The sequence below is a fragment of the Zasmidium cellare genome, assembly GCF_010093935.1.
Source record: "Zasmidium cellare ATCC 36951 unplaced genomic scaffold M409scaffold_10, whole genome shotgun sequence".
In the NCBI taxonomy this organism is placed as follows: Eukaryota; Fungi; Ascomycota; class Dothideomycetes; order Mycosphaerellales; family Mycosphaerellaceae; genus Zasmidium; species Zasmidium cellare.
In genome coordinates, this window is record NW_022986954.1 from 245,930 (window position 1) to 263,413 (window position 17,484).

General features: G+C 54.4%; 6 protein-coding genes across 6 annotated transcripts; 3 read left to right on the plus strand and 3 right to left on the minus strand.

Moving 5' to 3' along the window:
- Nucleotides 1-1,976: 1,976 nt before the first annotated feature.
- On the plus strand, nt 1,977-3,442 carry M409DRAFT_20436 (uncharacterized protein; the record flags this gene model as incomplete). The annotated part of the gene is made up of 2 exons (XM_033805393.1): nt 1,977-2,056; nt 2,158-3,442. The coding sequence occupies 2 exons, from the start codon at nt 1,977-1,979 to the stop codon at nt 3,440-3,442; spliced, it is 1,365 nt and encodes a 454-aa protein (XP_033670102.1).
- Nucleotides 3,443-3,805: 363 nt separating this feature from the next.
- M409DRAFT_20437 (uncharacterized protein) lies at nt 3,806-4,566 on the plus strand (the record flags this gene model as incomplete). The annotated part of the gene is made up of 3 exons (XM_033805394.1): nt 3,806-4,142; nt 4,220-4,381; nt 4,496-4,566. The coding sequence occupies 3 exons, from the start codon at nt 3,806-3,808 to the stop codon at nt 4,564-4,566; spliced, it is 570 nt and encodes a 189-aa protein (XP_033670103.1).
- Nucleotides 4,567-5,277: 711 nt separating this feature from the next.
- Nucleotides 5,278-6,874, minus strand: M409DRAFT_20438 (uncharacterized protein; the record flags this gene model as incomplete). The annotated part of the gene is made up of 3 exons (XM_033805395.1): nt 5,278-6,095; nt 6,143-6,509; nt 6,563-6,874. 3 exons carry the CDS (start codon nt 6,872-6,874, stop codon nt 5,278-5,280), a joined length of 1,497 nt encoding a protein of 498 aa, XP_033670104.1.
- A 4,817-nt stretch (nt 6,875-11,691) lies between these two features.
- On the minus strand, nt 11,692-13,626 carry M409DRAFT_64957 (uncharacterized protein; the record flags this gene model as incomplete). Its single annotated transcript, XM_033816303.1, has 2 exons — nt 11,692-11,886; nt 11,965-13,626. The coding sequence occupies 2 exons, from the start codon at nt 13,624-13,626 to the stop codon at nt 11,692-11,694; spliced, it is 1,857 nt and encodes a 618-aa protein (XP_033670105.1).
- Nucleotides 13,627-14,632: 1,006 nt separating this feature from the next.
- Nucleotides 14,633-15,343, plus strand: M409DRAFT_52488 (uncharacterized protein; the record flags this gene model as incomplete). The annotated part of the gene is made up of 1 exon (XM_033812091.1): nt 14,633-15,343. One exon carries the CDS (start codon nt 14,633-14,635, stop codon nt 15,341-15,343), a length of 711 nt encoding a protein of 236 aa, XP_033670106.1.
- A 285-nt stretch (nt 15,344-15,628) lies between these two features.
- M409DRAFT_20441 (uncharacterized protein) lies at nt 15,629-17,395 on the minus strand (the record flags this gene model as incomplete). The annotated part of the gene is made up of 3 exons (XM_033805396.1): nt 15,629-17,032; nt 17,109-17,243; nt 17,300-17,395. The coding sequence occupies 3 exons, from the start codon at nt 17,393-17,395 to the stop codon at nt 15,629-15,631; spliced, it is 1,635 nt and encodes a 544-aa protein (XP_033670107.1).
- Nucleotides 17,396-17,484: the final 89 nt, after the last annotated feature.

Here is a 17,484-nt window from a genome sequence, read left to right on the forward strand (position 1 = left end):
CCTGAGTGTACTTGTATCTCTCTTCCCATCAGGTTTCTGGAGCAGCTGTTGGTAACCGGCGTCAAACGCGATGGATAGCGGCAGCAGTATACCTTAAACGACCCCTGCTCTCAGCAGATCCGCGGCAGGGCTCAGGTAACCCGACCTGGTTTGCGAATATGCCTGGCCTGGTACGGTCACACCTGGACTGGTCTTATGCTGTTCGAGGAAACAGAAGATGACAAGGGCCGTCACTTTCAATTGCAGCTGAAAGGCAGCCAGAAGCGTAATAGAGAGGCTCGAGGTTTGACAGGTTTCGTGAGAAAGGGGTTGTCTACTTGGCTCCTGTCAGTGTACTGCGCTTGCTCGTGCTGATGTCGCTCCGTGTGAGCTGCCTGTCAATCTTGAGAGCAGTCGTCGACAGTGTTTGGCAGCGCCAGACTTGCACAGCCACGTGTGTATAGTGCAAGTACAACCGAGTTAGTGTAGGTGGCTTGCAATTGACGCCGTGTCTTAACGAATGTGAAGGATTGTTGGGTCTTTCGGAGCGCCAGAGAAGGCTTTCCATTACTTACACATCTGGAACCAATCAATGGGATGATCGAATGGTTGCCATGTCCGTGCAACCCTTACTTGCGCCATCGATCCCCTGTCCCTTTTCGGACCTTTCTCAGAGCCAGTTTGCCAGTGTGGCTGTAAGTCAAGGCTGCCGGCGGCACAAGACAAGGCTATTGATGCCGCTGCCAGTCGATCTTCCCCCAGGAACGATCTTTTGGTGGCCGGTGAATCGCCCCTGCACAGTTCTATAGCAAGGCTTCCCTGACCAGATCTGCGCCAGACCAGGGCATATTGCGCAAGGTGAGAGCAGCCAACCACAAAGCAGATGTAGAGTCCTGCTGTGCTCGTGCTTTGGGCGCAAGCTGCAAGAACCCGTCGGCAAGAGTTGCACACCAACGCTCCGCCGAGCGTCATGTGACTGTGACCGGGTTCTTGGTCATGAGAATGGACGAACTTCAGCTGCAGTGATTGTTTTCAAATTGAAAGAATTGGCGGGAGTAACTGACCTGTCAAACTTAGAGTAGAAAGTACAACATGCGCTGTACGCAGACATGGATAGGCCTTCCTCTGAATGCGCCATTGTTCAACTCCGCGAGGCCTTGGCTTAGGCAAGATCGGTTGAAGGACGCAGTGATAAGGTGGTTGGTATCTTTTGTGACGTGCTTGTTTCAGGTGCTGCATTGTGCATTCCGAGCCGCATTTGATCTTTCTGGTCGGTCTTGCCAGATGCAGCCGGGTATGCGGGAAGGGGCAGACCGCAAGACGACAACAAAGAAAAGATCGAATTGGCAAGGTGTGCCTGCAAGGTATCAAATTCCTCCACAGGAGCAAGCCATGGTCTCAGGCCAATCCTTCGGCCAGGATGTTGTTGTAGTGGCGTCTAGGTCAAACAGAAGGCAGACAGACGTGCATGTGCTGCCATCATCTGTTTTTGCATCGGCTAATGCGGTCGACTGGCCTCTCTTGGTCACGCTCAAAGTGGAACACATGGCGCGCTCATCTCTCCGCGTTTAAGAGCGACCTCGCCCATGATCGTAGTTCAGGTCGCTTGGACAGCTCGCGAGCTTGTGATATTCGTGTTCCACTTTGAGCTGGATGAGGGGGGACGGCACAGACTCCAGGGGTTAAGCGAAGGAGGAGAAGTTGGATAATCGGTTCAGATTCATGGCGTGTCGTCTGTTTGCAGGATGTCAGGGAAGCAAGGGCGAGCGCGGGATGCGGAGGATCCGCCGCGGGAGGAGCGGCGCGACGGCGCGGACCTTGAAGTAGGTACACTCTATTGGTTTTCACGGTGACGCGCGAACCGAGTTGTTACACAAATGCACACCTGAAGAACACGGAACTGTGGGGGTTCCTCGACTTCACCACAGACATCGTGACAGGCGGCCTTGCTATTTGATTTACGGCGCATCTCGCGCCCGTCATATTCACATTCCACCATGTCCGTCCTGCTGGAGACTTCTGCAGGGGATATCACTGTCGACCTGTACCTGGCGGAAGCGCCCAAGTGCTGCGAGAAGTGAGTCCATCCCCAACAACCCTTGCGCCCGTCGTGTGCTGCTACGGCGCTTGCATTGTGAAGGCTGATCAGAATGCTAAGACTCGGTCACGTGTGTGCAGCTTCCTAAAGCTCTGCAAGATCAAGTACTACAACTACTCGCCCGTGTACAACGTCCAGCCGAACTTCTCCTTCCAGAGCGGCGACCCACTTGGCCCCGAATCAAAAGACAGCGATGGAGGAGCGTCGATATGGGCGTTGCCAGATGGCGCGACCAAGCGAGCTGCCAAGCCAGAGAGAGCAAAATTCAGGCCTGAATTCTCCAGCAAGAGAAAGCATACTGAGCGGGGCACTCTCAGCATGGCTACAACTGCTTCAAAAGCCAATCCAGATGAGCGCGTGGCCAGTAGTCAGTTCATAATCACACTAGGCGACAACATCGAGCAGCTCGATGGCAAAGCAGCCATATTTGGAGAGGTTGTGGAAGGCTTCGATGCGCTCGAGAAGATTAACTCTGCATTTGTGGATCAGAAAGGGACACCTCTTCAAGATATAAGGATATTACACACCGTCGTTTTGGAAGATCCAATCGACGATCCACCTGGCATCGCAGAGCCACCGGGAAGTCCAGTGCCTTCGGAGCAGCAGCGCGCAACAGTTCGGATTGCTTACGATGAGGTTCTGGAAGAGAACAATGACCCTGAACAGCTTGAGAAGATCAGAAGAGAGCGAGAGGCCCGTGCGCAGGCGTTGACATTGGAGCTCATCGGTGACCTACCTTTCGCGGATGTTACACCCCCAGAGCAGATTCTCTTTGTTTGCAAACTGAACCCGGTTACACGAGACGAAGACCTCGAGCTGATCTTCTCTCGATTTGGCAAGATCCTGTCTTGCGAAGTTATCAGGGATAAGAAGACTGGCGACAGTCTGCAGTACGGCTTCATCGAGTTTGCGAACAAGGAGGATTGTGAGCGAGCTTACTTCAAGATGCAAGGCGTACTGATCGACGATCACCGCATCCACGTGGACTTCTCACAGAGTGTTTCAAAGCTCTCTGCAGATTGGCGCAACACAACCAATTCAAAGACTGCGAGGTCGCGAGGTGGATTCGGTGGTATTGACAGCTTGGAGAAGAGGAAGCAATACCGCGATGACAGAGGCAGAGACCGTGACGGCCGACATTACGACTATGTCTTCGAGGAGAAACAAAAGGAGCGAGGGGGCGACCGTGACGAGTATGGGAGAGATGCGCGAAAGCAGCGCTCGAGAAGCCGCAGTCCAAAGAGACGTGATCGATACGAGGGCGATCGAAGAGACGACAGATATCGCAGCGAGCGGAGACCTCACCGCAGTCGCAGCCGCGACAGGCATCGAGACGAGCGAGACAACCGTTCGAGGCGGTATTGATGGTAAAGCAGTGTAATGATGAATGTAAGCATCGTCTCCATCTCAAAACTTCATGGCCATGCATTTCATGCTCTTTGGTATTTGCGAAAGAACACATGGATGCACCTTTCTCAGGATTGTCCATTTGCTCTTTCCATGATGCTTGACTTCAATCACAGCGTCGTCTTCGCCATCGATGAGATCGCTACTACCCCTACCTTGTCGTTCCATTCCAGATATCCTGCACATCAATCCTCAATACTATACCGTCAAACATTCGCAACAGCATCATCATTCGCTCCAGATATTCACAAATCGCATCCATTCACTCGCACCGCGGAATCATATGCTATCCGAATCACACAAAGCAGCCCCCCACAAACAATGGCCTTCTCTTTATTCACCTGGCTTAAAACAGCCTTCAACTACCTCTTCAACAGCACCTCGAACAAAGCCCGCCGACGCACATCCATTTGCGGCCGTCTCAGCAGCGACGACCACACTTCTTTGTACGACGGCATCCGCAACACAACCCGCCGTTTAAGCCGGACCATCTCCCGCCGTGTACGTCGCATCTCACCCGGTCAAGCATATCTCGCCATGCAGGAAGACAAGAAAGTTCTCGTGTACCATCACCACGCGGATGGAACGAGTGTTTTGCCAGGAGGCAAGGCATTGGAGGTGATTACGCATGGGGTGCTGGAAGACATCCTTCGAGAGCGTACGTACAGAGACCCGAAAAACTTCGAGAAAAGGAGAGCGCTGTAGTTGTGACTGACATGTGATATTGAAACACAGACGCCAAAACCCTCAAACTCTCCAAGAAGCCCCTCCCACCCGGGACCTCGACCGTCGACATCTACCAAAAGGACATCGCCTCCCCATCGACGTCGCAAGAGAACTTGCCGAATTCCGAGCAGAATGTCGCCTCGGTGTCGATTCCTTTCAAGGTTCAGCTAGGTGAGTTTGTGAACCAAACTTCGACGGGACCTGCAAGCTCCGTTTTGGGGCAAAGGGTTCTTGGACAAGCTTTTCTTCTTGTTCAGGGTGCACGTGGCTAATGAAATTGGACAGGCAATTATGTCTTCGAGAGCTATCGTGAGCTGCTCATTCTGAGTCGGAGGGTTGGGAGTGGTGAAGTTTGATGTCTCGTATTTTGGGCACGAAGAGCTGGATTTGCTCGCTGGTTAAGTTTCTTGGAGTTGGATATAGTGGTTGGGCTTCCACGAGGATAGAACGGCATAATTGAGTTCGCTGTACTCGTTGCCTCTTTCTTGCCTGATCCCTGTCTTTTGGTTGTGGGAAAGTTGGAGGTGACGTTTGACAAATCGCGATCGAATACCAAACCACCCAGAGGTTGTCCATGCTCAATACATACATTTTGTTCCGAAGACGATCATGATACGGTGGAGACCTCCCTGTCGCGGCTCTGCGGCCCCAGCCTTATTGTATCTTAAATCTTCGATTGCTGCCCGGGCATAGAAAGTCAGATTGAACAGAACAGACCAATGACCAGTGGGAAGTGCTCATACACCGCCACGTTCAATCTCGTTGTGTTCGTATCTCATCATAAGTATGGATGCTCTGCTAAATCAACTCAACAACCCACATACCTCCCAAACTGAAGACGATCCGAAAATGCTGCTCGTTCGGTTTCTGTCCTTGGAAATCGACCATCCCACGCCGACGGGCAGTACTGTTTGTTGATGAAACCTACCCATCTTAGTGTGTCGGCGCCACGCACTGTCGTTTCATGCCTATTCGTCAGAATCCTTCAACTCCTTCCCAGCATTGCCCTCCCAGGGTACTGTCACCAGATCACCACCATGCAAGGCATGTTCTTTCACTCAAAATCTCTAGTCCTTGACGGGATCATGGTAAGTGAAAACCTCATCCCCAGCGACACCAGGCGCCTTCCACGTACTCAGCCCCGTCTCCTCATCGTACGACTCGAAGCTATTCGCCAACCGCTTGCCGCCTCCGCCGGGCAAATCGACGACGAACGATGGCATCATGAACCCTGCAATCGTCCCGCGAAGATGCTTCTCCAACCGTAAGATCGTGGACAGAGGCGTGCGAAGGTCTTCCACGCCGCGGATCAGGTCGGATTGGTAGACGTAGTAAGGGGTGATGTTGAGGTCCGCGAGTTTGCGAATGAGGAGGGACATGGTGGGCACGTCGTCGTTGACGCCGCGGAGCAGGACTGTCTGATTGCGGACGGTCACGCCGCGCGAGAAGAGGTATTTGGCAGCCATGGTGGTCGCCCAGGTGATTTCGCGTGGATGGTTGAAGTGCGTGTGCATCGCGACTTGCTTACCCATCTGGCGGCCTTGGTCGCTCAGCGCGATGAAAGTCTCGGACCACGCGTCGGAGTTGTCGAGGATGCGCATGGGGCAGACGGCGAGGCCTTTGGTTGCGAAGCGGAAACGTTGGATTTGTGGGATGGAGAGGAGGCGTTCTCCTATGAGGCGAAGTTGCTCGGGTTGGAGGTAGTACGAGTCGCCTCCTGAGACGACTACGTCTTGGATTTCGGGGTTCTGTTCGATGTACTCGAACATTGCTTCCCATCGTTTGCGTGTTGGTCGTTGAGAGGCTTTGGTCACGGATTCGGTGTTGCTGCCGACCGCGTAGGAACGCGTGCAGAACCGACAGTAGACGGGACAGACGGAGGTTGCTGGAACGTGTCAGTCGACGAAAAGTAAATGAAGGTGCAACTCTCACCGAGGAACAGCACTTTATCCGGATAACGATGGACGAGTCCAGGGACAGGAGAGTCGGCCGTCTCATGCAGCGAATCGAAAGAGAGTGCTTCATGGTCCGGACGCCGTGTTGACTGGAGTGGTACAAACTGGCGTCGAATCGGATCGACCAGGGGATTGCTCCAGTCTGCAACACTCAGGATATGTGGTGTCAGTCGAACGGCCATCGGCGCCGCTTTGATGCCTGCCTCGACATCGGCAATGAAGTCGTCGCGCGTCTTGATGCCTTCGAGACTGCTCTCTATCCCAGGAGGCTGTGGGGTTCGCTCAGGAAGGACTCCAGCAAGGAATCTTAGTAGTTTGTCCTTCCTATCGATCGTGTTCGCTACCTGTACGCTCATTGTCAACAGCATCAAATCGAGATTCACGACCAGTGACTTACCTGCCATCTGTAGCTAAGAAATTCCTCTTCTGACACAGCTCGCCATATGCCAATGTGTTGCCAGTAAGGGGTGTTTGTGTGGTGATGACGGTATGTGATGGAAGGAGGTGGAGGCTTTGATGGGAGGAAGCCTGGGGGTATGAACGACTGATCACTGGCGCGATCGACGATACCGGCTTGTATGGCATGGGATCGTGACTGTAGGGAGTTCCTCGCAACGAAGCAGCGTGAGGCCAGTCTGTAAGACCCAGCGGTATGGAAAGCCTTGTCTTGACAGGCCACCAGGAGGCGAGAAGGGTAAGGAAAGGCCATGATGATCTGGCATGGGTATGGGCAGGCGAGCGAGCGAGGGGGTTTTGATCAATGTCACGAACGACTCCCTCTTGGCAGCCCTTTGCGTCTTCTTCGCTAGCAATTTACCAAGCGGTCCACTTTTGCTTTGATATCCGGATGATTGCTTCTCCCACGGCACATATATCTTTGCCCGTGGGTCCACGCTCGACGCCAGCTTTTATGCACTTGGCCATGATATTCTATCCGCAAACGATTAGTTCCAACGCAGCCCGCGCTCGTGTCTGTTCCCTAAGAGCTCATAGAGCTTTCGAGAATCCTTTCCTATACAGATTGCGGTGCACTTCATACCGCCTGGTAATACAGTGGCACATGTTCGGTAGCGGCAAGGATGGTCGCATGGCTTGTACAACCTGGCTGACTGTGTCGAGATCGTCATCGTTGGCGTGAATCGAGTGCGCAGATGCTGTTGTGCGCACTTGGCAGGATGGACAGAACCTTCTTGAAGGGCAGACCAGTAGGGGCACACAGTGCTCAAACCCTGGCGCGGAATTAGACGGCGTCTTCCACCATGGAACAAGTCGCATATGGCTTGTCGGAGTAGGGAACGTGTGTGTAGGGCGTCGAATGTGGATGGCTGAACGTTGACAAGCGTCGTAGGAGCGGACAATCACAGGACGTAGATTCGTTAGTCAAGCCGCTCACTCGCAGCTTTGCCGCGTCGCGATAGAAGGGCAATCCCTCGAAGCTCATCCACATACCGGGTTAGGCGAAAGGCACTTCGCCACGCTCTGCAAGGCGACCTGCACAATGAGCATGGGGTCTGATCGTGGCTGTCTAGCTCGCTTCGCACTGGGCAGGAGAAGCGAGATATTTCCACCCGGAAGGCAACACGCGGTGAATATCTCTTGCCAATCTCGGGCAGCTGGGAAAGTTCGATGTTGCGCTGAGTTGTGCATTGCATGTGGTTGGATTCTCATGCATCCATCATGTCGACCGCAACGATTCGAGGCTACAATATCAACAGCCGCATGAGGCGCGGTTTTATCCCCACTTCGTTGAGAGTTTCGGACCTACTCGGATCCGGGGTCTGACAGACCTCTCAGGCTTCAGCAATTCACTTACAACGCAGTGAAGAATGTCACCAAGTCCTGACGCTTGTTTGAGCATATAATTCCTGCGTTTATAGCCGAGCATGACGGTTGATTGCGTCTGAACGATGCGGCTGGTTGCTAATAAGCTCATCGCTCTTGAACATGTCCTCGTCAGAAACCACCAAAGGTCGCACAACGTCTGCCGGGGGTTGGTTCACATTTCCAGGAATACCTTCCTCGCTCTCGGAGGTTTTCAGCTTTCAAACACCAGGTCGGCCGTGCGACGAGTAACTTCCAATCCTGGGCAGTCCAATCCGCTTGTTTCGATTCAGATGGTGGAGAACTCGGCGGCTTTGACGAACTATGGCGTAGTTGTGCAGGTACTCAGACCCACTGAAACGTACTCTTCACAGCTTCACAGCTTCACAGCTTCACAGTCACGCCCAGCAACCAGCCACGGCGCGGGACGTCCTTGTACCACGGCATGTAGGCTTGTCTGGAGCAGGCAACTTTCCCGCGTCTGCATACAGCCGTATCCTCCACCCGAGAGAACTTGAGGCTGAGCATCCATTCGGAGGTGTAGGCGTGCAGACTGATGAGCAAGACGTACTGATGAAGTGGAGGTCCCCCGCGAGATGCAGGTGGGCGGCAAGGTACGTGGTCACGAAGAAGAAGAAGTGTAGTGGACGAAAGGACCGGGCCGTGATGCTAGCGCATCCCACCCGTCTCTCGCGAAAGCCAAAATTGCACCTTCTGCATCCCATCACGACTCCCGCTTGAACGTCTCACTTCACAAACGATTGAGCATTCATTATTAGCCGCAATTGCCATCTTTCGCACCATCAGCACTGAAATCGAAACCAGGAACGAGAACACGCAAGCATCGGCAGTGTCAGCCAGGATGGAGTATCATCAGTGGCAGAACAATCGCCTCCGCCGCTGACCTGCAGCAAGCCGTCTACAGCTGCCTCCTGTCACTCCTGCTGGTCGCAACTCCGGCAGGGCAAATCTCTAATCAAGTAATGCTCATTCTTCTCCTTCTTCGTCGTCGTCGTCGTGGCAAACGCGGCCGTTGCGCTCAGCTCAAAGGGATGAATACGTCTCGGCCATGAATTGCACACTTGCACCTTGCCCTACCGCCTTGCCAGCGACTGGGACACATCACTGGACACCGCCATCCGTCTGCCAACGCCGCGAGTGGTTCAAAATCGTCCAACACGAATGCCTGCTGGACATGAGACATCAGGGAAGGACCTTGTGCCCTATGGCTGATAAGCATACTGTTGAGGATTACCGCACGGCAAAATGACTCGCGAGCCAAAAGCCTCTGCCAGATCACGGACATGGAGGACCCCAAAAGATCGTGTAACGATCGGAGGGTGTCCCGTGGGACTGCTCTGCCGGATATAAGTAGTAGCACGTGGCATACGAAGCCTGCCGTTGCCACCACGCTCTGAAACTTCCCAGGCGCGACGTCTCGTGAATGTGAAGCTCGTGGCTACTCGCAAGCTCTTCCAATCGCAGACAATACAGCGACTCAGCCTCCTCACGCAGCTTTCCCGCGAACCACGCCGACGGCAGAAACGATCCTTGACTTTTGCCGTTCGACTGGAGTTGGAACATCATAAGTATTGCTGCCCGGGCGGCACTTTCACCGGATCCTACTTGGTGGCGCGCTCTCAGTGAACTCAAAATTAACGATCGGCGACATGTGTTGAGCGCGTACATCTCTGGCGGAAGGGGTTGAGAGAGGGTGGGAACGTCACCCAGCTGCCAAGTCGTAGCGACTTCATCAACTCTGTCTATGCACCCTCGATACACGACCAAAAATGACGACGGTTCGTCTTTCGGACCTGACCGGCTTGACCAAGCCTCTTCGCGTTCTCCCAAATACCTTGCCTTGGGCTCTGCCGAGGATGTCTCTTCAGAGCAACACTGAACAGCAAGTCGCTCGGGGAATGAGTAATAAACAGGAAGATAGGCTCCAGAAGTTAATCGAGAGCCCAAGCATACTCAAGCCTTGTGTCAAGATCGAACTTCGGTTGGGGAAACCAGCGAACAGGGATTGGAACGATGCATGCACCAACCTACCTTTGGTGGACGCATACCGCATGTACCAAAAGTCACAGGACTATACAAAATCGGGGAGGTCGACGAGTCGCCCGACACGAGGGACGGACGTGCTCCCGCAACCAAGATCGCATAGGCTCTCGCGGCTCTTTTCAAGTTCCCACGCCTACAGGAATATCGACAAACGCACTACACCGGTTTGGTTGGATCTGCACGGAGGCTACCTCCCAACTCCTATAACAGACGTACGTTAAGGAAGACTACGGAGCAAATTCCGAAAAGCTAATCATTTGTACGTATGCACTCGCTCAACAACGCAAATACCTCGGCCAATGAGCAGACTCAAGCAAGAGCCTATGCACATAGCTCGACGGTCGAGACTACACCACCTGGGTAAAACCCTATTGCTCGCCACAGGTCTATGATCGCAGGATTTCAAGGAATACGTTGACAGCCTTGGCTTGCCTCTCTCGACGCAGATCTGCACCGGTGGCCTGGTTGACAGCTTGACAGGTAGCTTTTTGACGTACATGGACCTGGTGTCTGGATCTGCTTATCCGCTGCTCCTTCCTAACGAGGATAGCGTTCAGACGAAAGGACCCGCACTATTGCCGGCATCTGATGAGTGAGTGCCATGTCCTTGTCCATGCCCATGTGCATGTACATGTGCACTGCCTCACTGCCACCTCACCGACTGGATATCGACCAGATCATCACCAGCTGGAGTGTCCCATACCCACCATCAGATCTCAAGATCGTGAAAGCAGCATCCGCATATGGCGCGGCCCTAAGTGGATCCCATACCATTTTCCAGGACCTCAGAACCCGGTCACACGCATTGTACATGATGAGCAACGTCACGATGTCACAGATCCTACCTCCAGTGGGCTTCTGATGAGCGGCACCGCATGCAAGTGCCGATGAACATGTGAAGGCTGGCTTCCGAAGCAAGCGTTGCGCTGGAGACTCCCCTTACTGGTCCGCCCCGAAGTGGCAGGCATGGAACTGTCCTTTGTCCGCGTATTTGGAAGCCCTATCGAGCTCTGAGTCGTGCTCCAGAGTGATCGGACAGATTGTGAATCATAGGGAGGTTCCACTTGCCTGACCTCTCGAATCTGCTCCTGGAAGTTTTCTCTTCGTGAGAGGTGAGGCGTTATCAATCGCCCCGTGCCATTCATTCACACGCAACGAGTTCGAAGGGGAGAAGGCGGTAAGAGAGAGACACGAACGGTCAATGTGAGCACAAACAAGTCCTGTCGGTATCTGTTCGTATGATGCGAGGCGTCATCTACCGTTCACCGACACGCAACAAGTAAAAGGGAAGAAGGAGGTAAGTGAGAGAGAGACGAGCGGTCGAGGTAAGCACACACAAGTCTTGTTTCCTTTCTGTCGTCTATCTGGTTCGTTTCCTGTCCTCTTCTTCACCACACTACCACCACCACCATGTCACATTTAGAAGTAGAACTCAAACATCAAACCACGATTACTATGCACAAGAGGGTCAGGTAGGCACATCAAGACCCCTCTGAGTTTTTCGTTCCGTTCCGTTCCATCCCATTCCCGTTTTTCGTCAACTTCATAAAGGCGTATGCGCAAGAAAACAACAGCATCAGCATCAACAAACATCAGATCGGCTCATATCCTCCCTTCTCTTTCCCCCTCCTCTTCTGTCAATCAATCAAACCCACCCGGCATCTTCGCCGCATTATGCTCCCCACTCTCATCCTTCAACTGCTGATACTCCAGCTCCAACTTCTTCGCCTCCTCGACTTTCGCCCAGGGATCCGGACGGCCTTTCTCGTCCTCGTCTTCTTCGTCGTCGTCGAGTTTAATGTCCTCGAGTTTGTCGGCAACGGTGGGCTCGGCGGTCTTTTCGGTCTCGGTCTTCTTCTCCTCCCCGTCGATGAGTTGGATCGGTGCTGGTTCGGCTTCTTCGACGGGTTTGACTTCTGGCTCGGTGGAGATTGGTCGTTCGGGCGAGGCGTCTTGCGGTGAAGTGCCTTCCTTGGGGGAAGCGTCTACGACGACGGGAGCGTTGAGGTTTCGGCCGGGGTTTCGTGGAGGGAGTTTTGGCGGGATTCGCTTCGGTACGTCGACGAGTTTGGCGCGGGAGATGACTTGTTGGGCGGGTTGGACGGATTGGACGGAATGCATAGTCGCTGGCTCGACGATGTGGACCTCCTCGTCGTGCTCGTCGTCGACGTGATCGTGCGTATCGTGAGAAGCGGGTGGGGTGCGAGGGGGCGTGGTATACCCATTCGCATGTTCCGCGGTCTTGAGGACGTCGTTCTCCGGCACGTTCTGCATGTGCAGATGAGTCTTGTCGATGCTGCTCTGGCTGCCGTGTCTACTGCTGCCGTTCAGACTGTGCATGCTCCTCCGGTGGGGTGACTGTGCGGCCAACTCAGCGTTCAACTCTGTCTGCGTGGCCGAGTCGACCATCAAACTCGGCGAGCGCACCTGATCCATGCTATTCCGCAACGAACTCGGTGTCTTGGGCTCTGTGTTTGCGAAAGCACTCGATCGCCAGCTATTCCTCCTCACTCCACCTGCGAAGTCCTGGCTCTGCCGCGCATAGATGCTGTGCACGGGCGAGGTTGGCGCCGGGTTGAATGTGAACTCCTCCCAGCTAGCCCGCTTTTTGGTGCCTGCTTCTTTTAAGCTCATGCCCTCTTTTTCGAGGGCGAGAACGCCGTACGGGTCTGGGTCTTCTTTGTCTGGGACTCCAAACGTTCCCTTCTCGACGTCGAAGTCGGAAGGTGGGGCTTCGGTGGGGATCATGCTGGCGTCGAAGTTGGTGTCTCCTTGGGCAGCTTTGATGGTCTCCATGAGGCGTTTGACCTCGTAGGGTGGATGGCGAGCTTTACCCGCGAGGATATCCTGCACGGAGATCTTTTGGCCGTAGAAGCGCTCGTTTTCGTCGAAGCGTTCGATGATGACGGAACCGTCGATTTGCACGCCGGCGTAAAAGCCGCGGCTTTTGAGGTAGGTGAAGATGGGGGCTTGTCGTTTGTGGACTTCAGTGTCCATGACACCACCTGCACCGACAGGTCCTGCTGCTACACTGATTTCACTTCCCAAGGTGCATCGTACTTTGGTGAAGGCTTGGACTGCCTCCTCGGTGTTCATGACGATCACGCAGTCGTAGATGTCTACGCCGACCAGGAAGCCCAGTCCAGCCGTATGAAGCAGGATGCCTGATGGTGGACTCCACGAGCCATCAGCAGTCCTTGCGACCAAAATGCCAGACCCACCAGCACCCGAGATCCAAAGACCGGTGCGCATAGTTGTGAAGATAGCCAGACCTTTTGCATTCTTAATAACATCTGCAGGAATCTTCTTGACGACCTTCTGTTTCTGCTTGGGCCCATCTTGCGGCGCATCGTATCTGTCCTCCTCGGCGTAGAAGCCGTCTTTGCAGAAGCTCTTCAAGATCCGCGCAGCCTTGTCGCTTTCCTTGTCCAATGTCGTCGGCCAGAAGGCTTCGCTGCCGAGTTTGTTGCTCAGGCGGTTGACTGGCCCTCCCAGTTTATCCAGTGCCTTCCACGTCTTGTCAAAACCGCTCTTCGATCCCACCTTCACCTTCTCCCACATGGTTGGATTCGACATGTTTGCTGCAGCCCGAGGGCAACCAACACCTCGTCTGGCGGCGCGGTATCGTTCGTCGAGGACTGCCTCGTGCAGTATAAGTCCAGAATGACGAGAAGAGAATGCGTTGAAAGGCTCACTCAACAAAGCCGCCTTCCCAGCCCCGCTAATAAGTTGGGTATACTCTCAATCCTCCAACGAACGAACAACGACGTACGTCAGGCAGGATCTCGGGGCAGGATTGGCATGATAGCCACAATATGTATGTACAGCAGCGAGAACACCACGCAACGCAGCGCAACTCGGCGGGCGGAACCAGCGACGGTTTGGTCGGTTTGCTGTCGCGTTCTCGGTGACGGAGTAAGGCGGAAAGTCGCAGCAACTCTCAGCTAAGCAGCGTCGAGGCTGGCTGCTGTCGTCACTTCGGCGTGCGACCCACGGCTCGCGCAGCAGTTAGGGCGTTCAAGATAAGAATCAGACCCTGGGTGATTTAAATGAATCCCTGTCGCGGCCGTTCGTCACGTCCAAACCGCAATACTCGAACAGAGCTACGATGATCGGTCGTCGTGACTTTCATACCAACTGCTCACCGACGTGCACCGAACATCGATGTCTTCAGCTACTATTTCCAGCCCGCCCGCATACGAAGTCCTCCCGCGGCCGCGACGCTGGCCTGACCTGATGGCGACAGAGTTTGCTGCTAACCGCCGCTCGCCTGCAGCTCGACCTTTTCGCCAGGCACCGCCTTTTCCACGACCACGTGAGACCCGAAGACGATGAATGCGAGGTTCCAGAGGTGATGAGTCAACCTGAGTCTACCCGCTAGTTGCGACAACATGTGATAGACAGACCACTCGCTCTACTATGCTTGGACATGCAGTGCGGTGTCCAGGTGAAGGATTGTCTCCGGCAAAAGCACCATACCAGGTACTGAATAGGCGAGTTCACGTAAAGGTAGGCCATCATACGCCGAAAGTCTCTTTTCAGCGTCAACTACTACTGCCAAAGAATCGGATCGCAACCCGTCATGGCCGTGCCAGGCACACCGGAGCCCAACATCATCATCGTTCCGGGCCACACGCTGCCTTCGCAACCCTGGTGGAAAGCACTGCACTTGACGATACAACAAGCTTTCAAGGCCAAGAATCACGATGTCTTCCCTCCCTCCTGGAACCGCCTACCGGAAAGATCGAAAGAAGCCGCCGAAAGATTGAAAGAAGAACTCGGTCCCGATGGTGTAATAGCCGTCGTCCTGCTAGTCGACAGACCCATCGCGTGCGCGGGAGTTCTGCCTTTCCGCGGTCTCGAGTACTTCGACGAAGCTCAATCTGCTTTCGAGAAGAGAACCGCCGACCAAACACCCGTCACCACGACCGCAGACGAAACCCCCGAGGACGAACCCAGCCCCGCCACCGTTCCCAATCTCTCCGCCCTCCCGCCCTCGGACAAACCAGGCCAAGACTGGGAGCTCTGCTGTGTCTGCGTGCATCCGATCCACCGACGTGTAGGACTTAGTCCCAAACTCCTGCGTGCCTTGATCGACTACATCAAACCCCTCGGCGCCCGCCGTCTCATGGCCACATATGCCGTCAACGAGACGGGGCAGTACTGGCCGAACATGGGGTTCGAGGTGGTCGAGGGCGCCGGGGCGACGTTGAAGAAGGGCTTCACTCACACCGAGGGGATGGAGGGCCTGAAGGAGGATGTGAAGTTTGCATTGGGGGTGAAGGAGTTGTAAGATGGTGAGTCTTTTGCATTTCGTTTTGAGTTCCTTTTCTGTGATGACAGCAGCTGGGGCCATAAGATTTCAGCCGATTCTTTGTTGTCTCTGGTTGGATGTGCTTTCAAGCCAGCTTTAAACCAATCTTCTCATTTTCTTGTCTGATGTTTGAACGAGAATTGCTGTTGCTTTACGATATGGACTTCTTCAGAACACTGCGCTGACTCGTGGACTGTGCAGACTAGCTATTAGAGGCCAAAGACTTGGGCTTCGAACATAGAGATGCATTTCACGACATACGATTCACAACTTCGCCGCCCCCTCCCTCTTGACCCACTCCCTCACCACCCTCTTCAGAATCTTCCCACTCGCATTCTTCGGAATCTGCTCTACAAACCTCACGCCGCCCTCCAACTGCTTATATCCCGCCAACCTCTCCTTCACCCACCCCTTGACATCCCCTCCACTCAACTCTATCCCCTTCCTCCTCACCACAAAAGCCCTCGGCAACTCCCCCGATGCATCTCCATCCACACCAATAACCGCAACATCAGCAACTGCAGGATGCTGCAGTAACACCCCCTCGATTTCCGCGGGAGCGCACTGAAACCCTCGGACTTTGATCAACTCTTTCTTCCGATCGACAATATACCACAGCTTCGTCTTCCCATCACAGACAGCAATATCTCCCGTGTGGAAGAAGCCATCTTTATCCCAGGACTCTGCGTTCGCGGCGGGATTATCGAGATAGCCGCGAATCACTGTCGGTCCACGGATACATATCTCGCCACGAGTGTCGTACGGCCCGACTTCGACGTCTGAACCATCCACGTCGACGAGCTTGACGTCCAGCGAAGGCATGAACCGCCCCACGGAACCTGTATCGTCGTTTTCGGGTGGGTAGAAATACGACGCCACGCAGGACGTTTCGGTCATAGCCCAGATTTGGGTGAATGGCGTGTCTTTCGGCAGGAGGGCTTGCAAACGGGCCTGCGTCTCTGCCGATAGAGGTGCAGCGCCCGCTACAGCCTGACGGACACTGGAGAGGGACTTCCTCACGCGGGCTTCGTCGACGAGAGCGCAATTCAGCAGAGCGATGACCATCGGCGGGACGACCATTATCCGCGTGGTGCGATACTTGGCCACGGCGTCGAGGTACGCCCAGGGCTCGAAGCGCCGCATAATATGCGAGGGGAAGCCGGATCGGAGGGTCGAGACGTGGGTGTACGGCGCGGCGGCTGCGTGGAAGAAAGGGAGGGATTGTAACGAGGACATCTGGAAAGGCGTTGCATGGGCGGGGTTCTCGTGCACGAGGGTGTGCTGCGCTATGAGGTTGTAATGGCTGACTTCCGCCGCTTTGGGAAGACCCGTGGTGCCGGAGGAGAACATCAAGAACGCCGTCGTGTTCCTCGAAGTCTCCTCATCGTCAAAAGAGACCCAATCTTCCTCCCCGTGGTTGAAGAGGGTGCGCCAGGACCTGTGGCCTGAATGATCTGCATCCGCGAAGATGAGGATCTTGTCGTCTGGGATGCCGACGGTTTTGGCGGCGTTCTTGGGCGCGGACAGGAGGTCTGGGGCCGCGAGGAGGAATTTCGTGTGCGATGTGGCGAGGGCGTGGGTTAGTTCGTAGGAAGTGTAGCTTGGGTTTGTGCCTAGGAAGATTCCGCCGGCGCCGAGGATGGATTGCACGAGGAGGGGGTAGAAGAGCTGTGGTGGTTGTGTTCAGATACTGGACGTGGGCCTGGGGAAGGGGGTTGGAGGGGATGGGCATGTTTGAGCGTACGTGGTTGAACGAGTGGATTGCTACACCGTCTCCTTTCTTGAGACCCAGGGCTCGCCAACCCGCGATTAATTTGCGGATTGTAGTGTAGGCTTGGGAGGCGGAGATGGATTCGTCGGTTGCTGTGTCGATGTAAATCTTTGCGGGTTGTTCAGCATGTGGGATCAGAATAAGGGTGGTGGGAATTATTGTACAGGTTTGTCTTGGTCGTAGAAATGTCTCTTCTCGTAGCACCAGGAGAGGATATCTTTAGTTGGGATGGGGATGTGGGATTCTGCGGGAAGAGGCATCTTGACTTGGGCGTGGGAGGAAATGGATATTGAGGGAGAAGACGTGGGCTCAAACCTGGGCACTGCTGTCTTTGTACACTATTAAATAA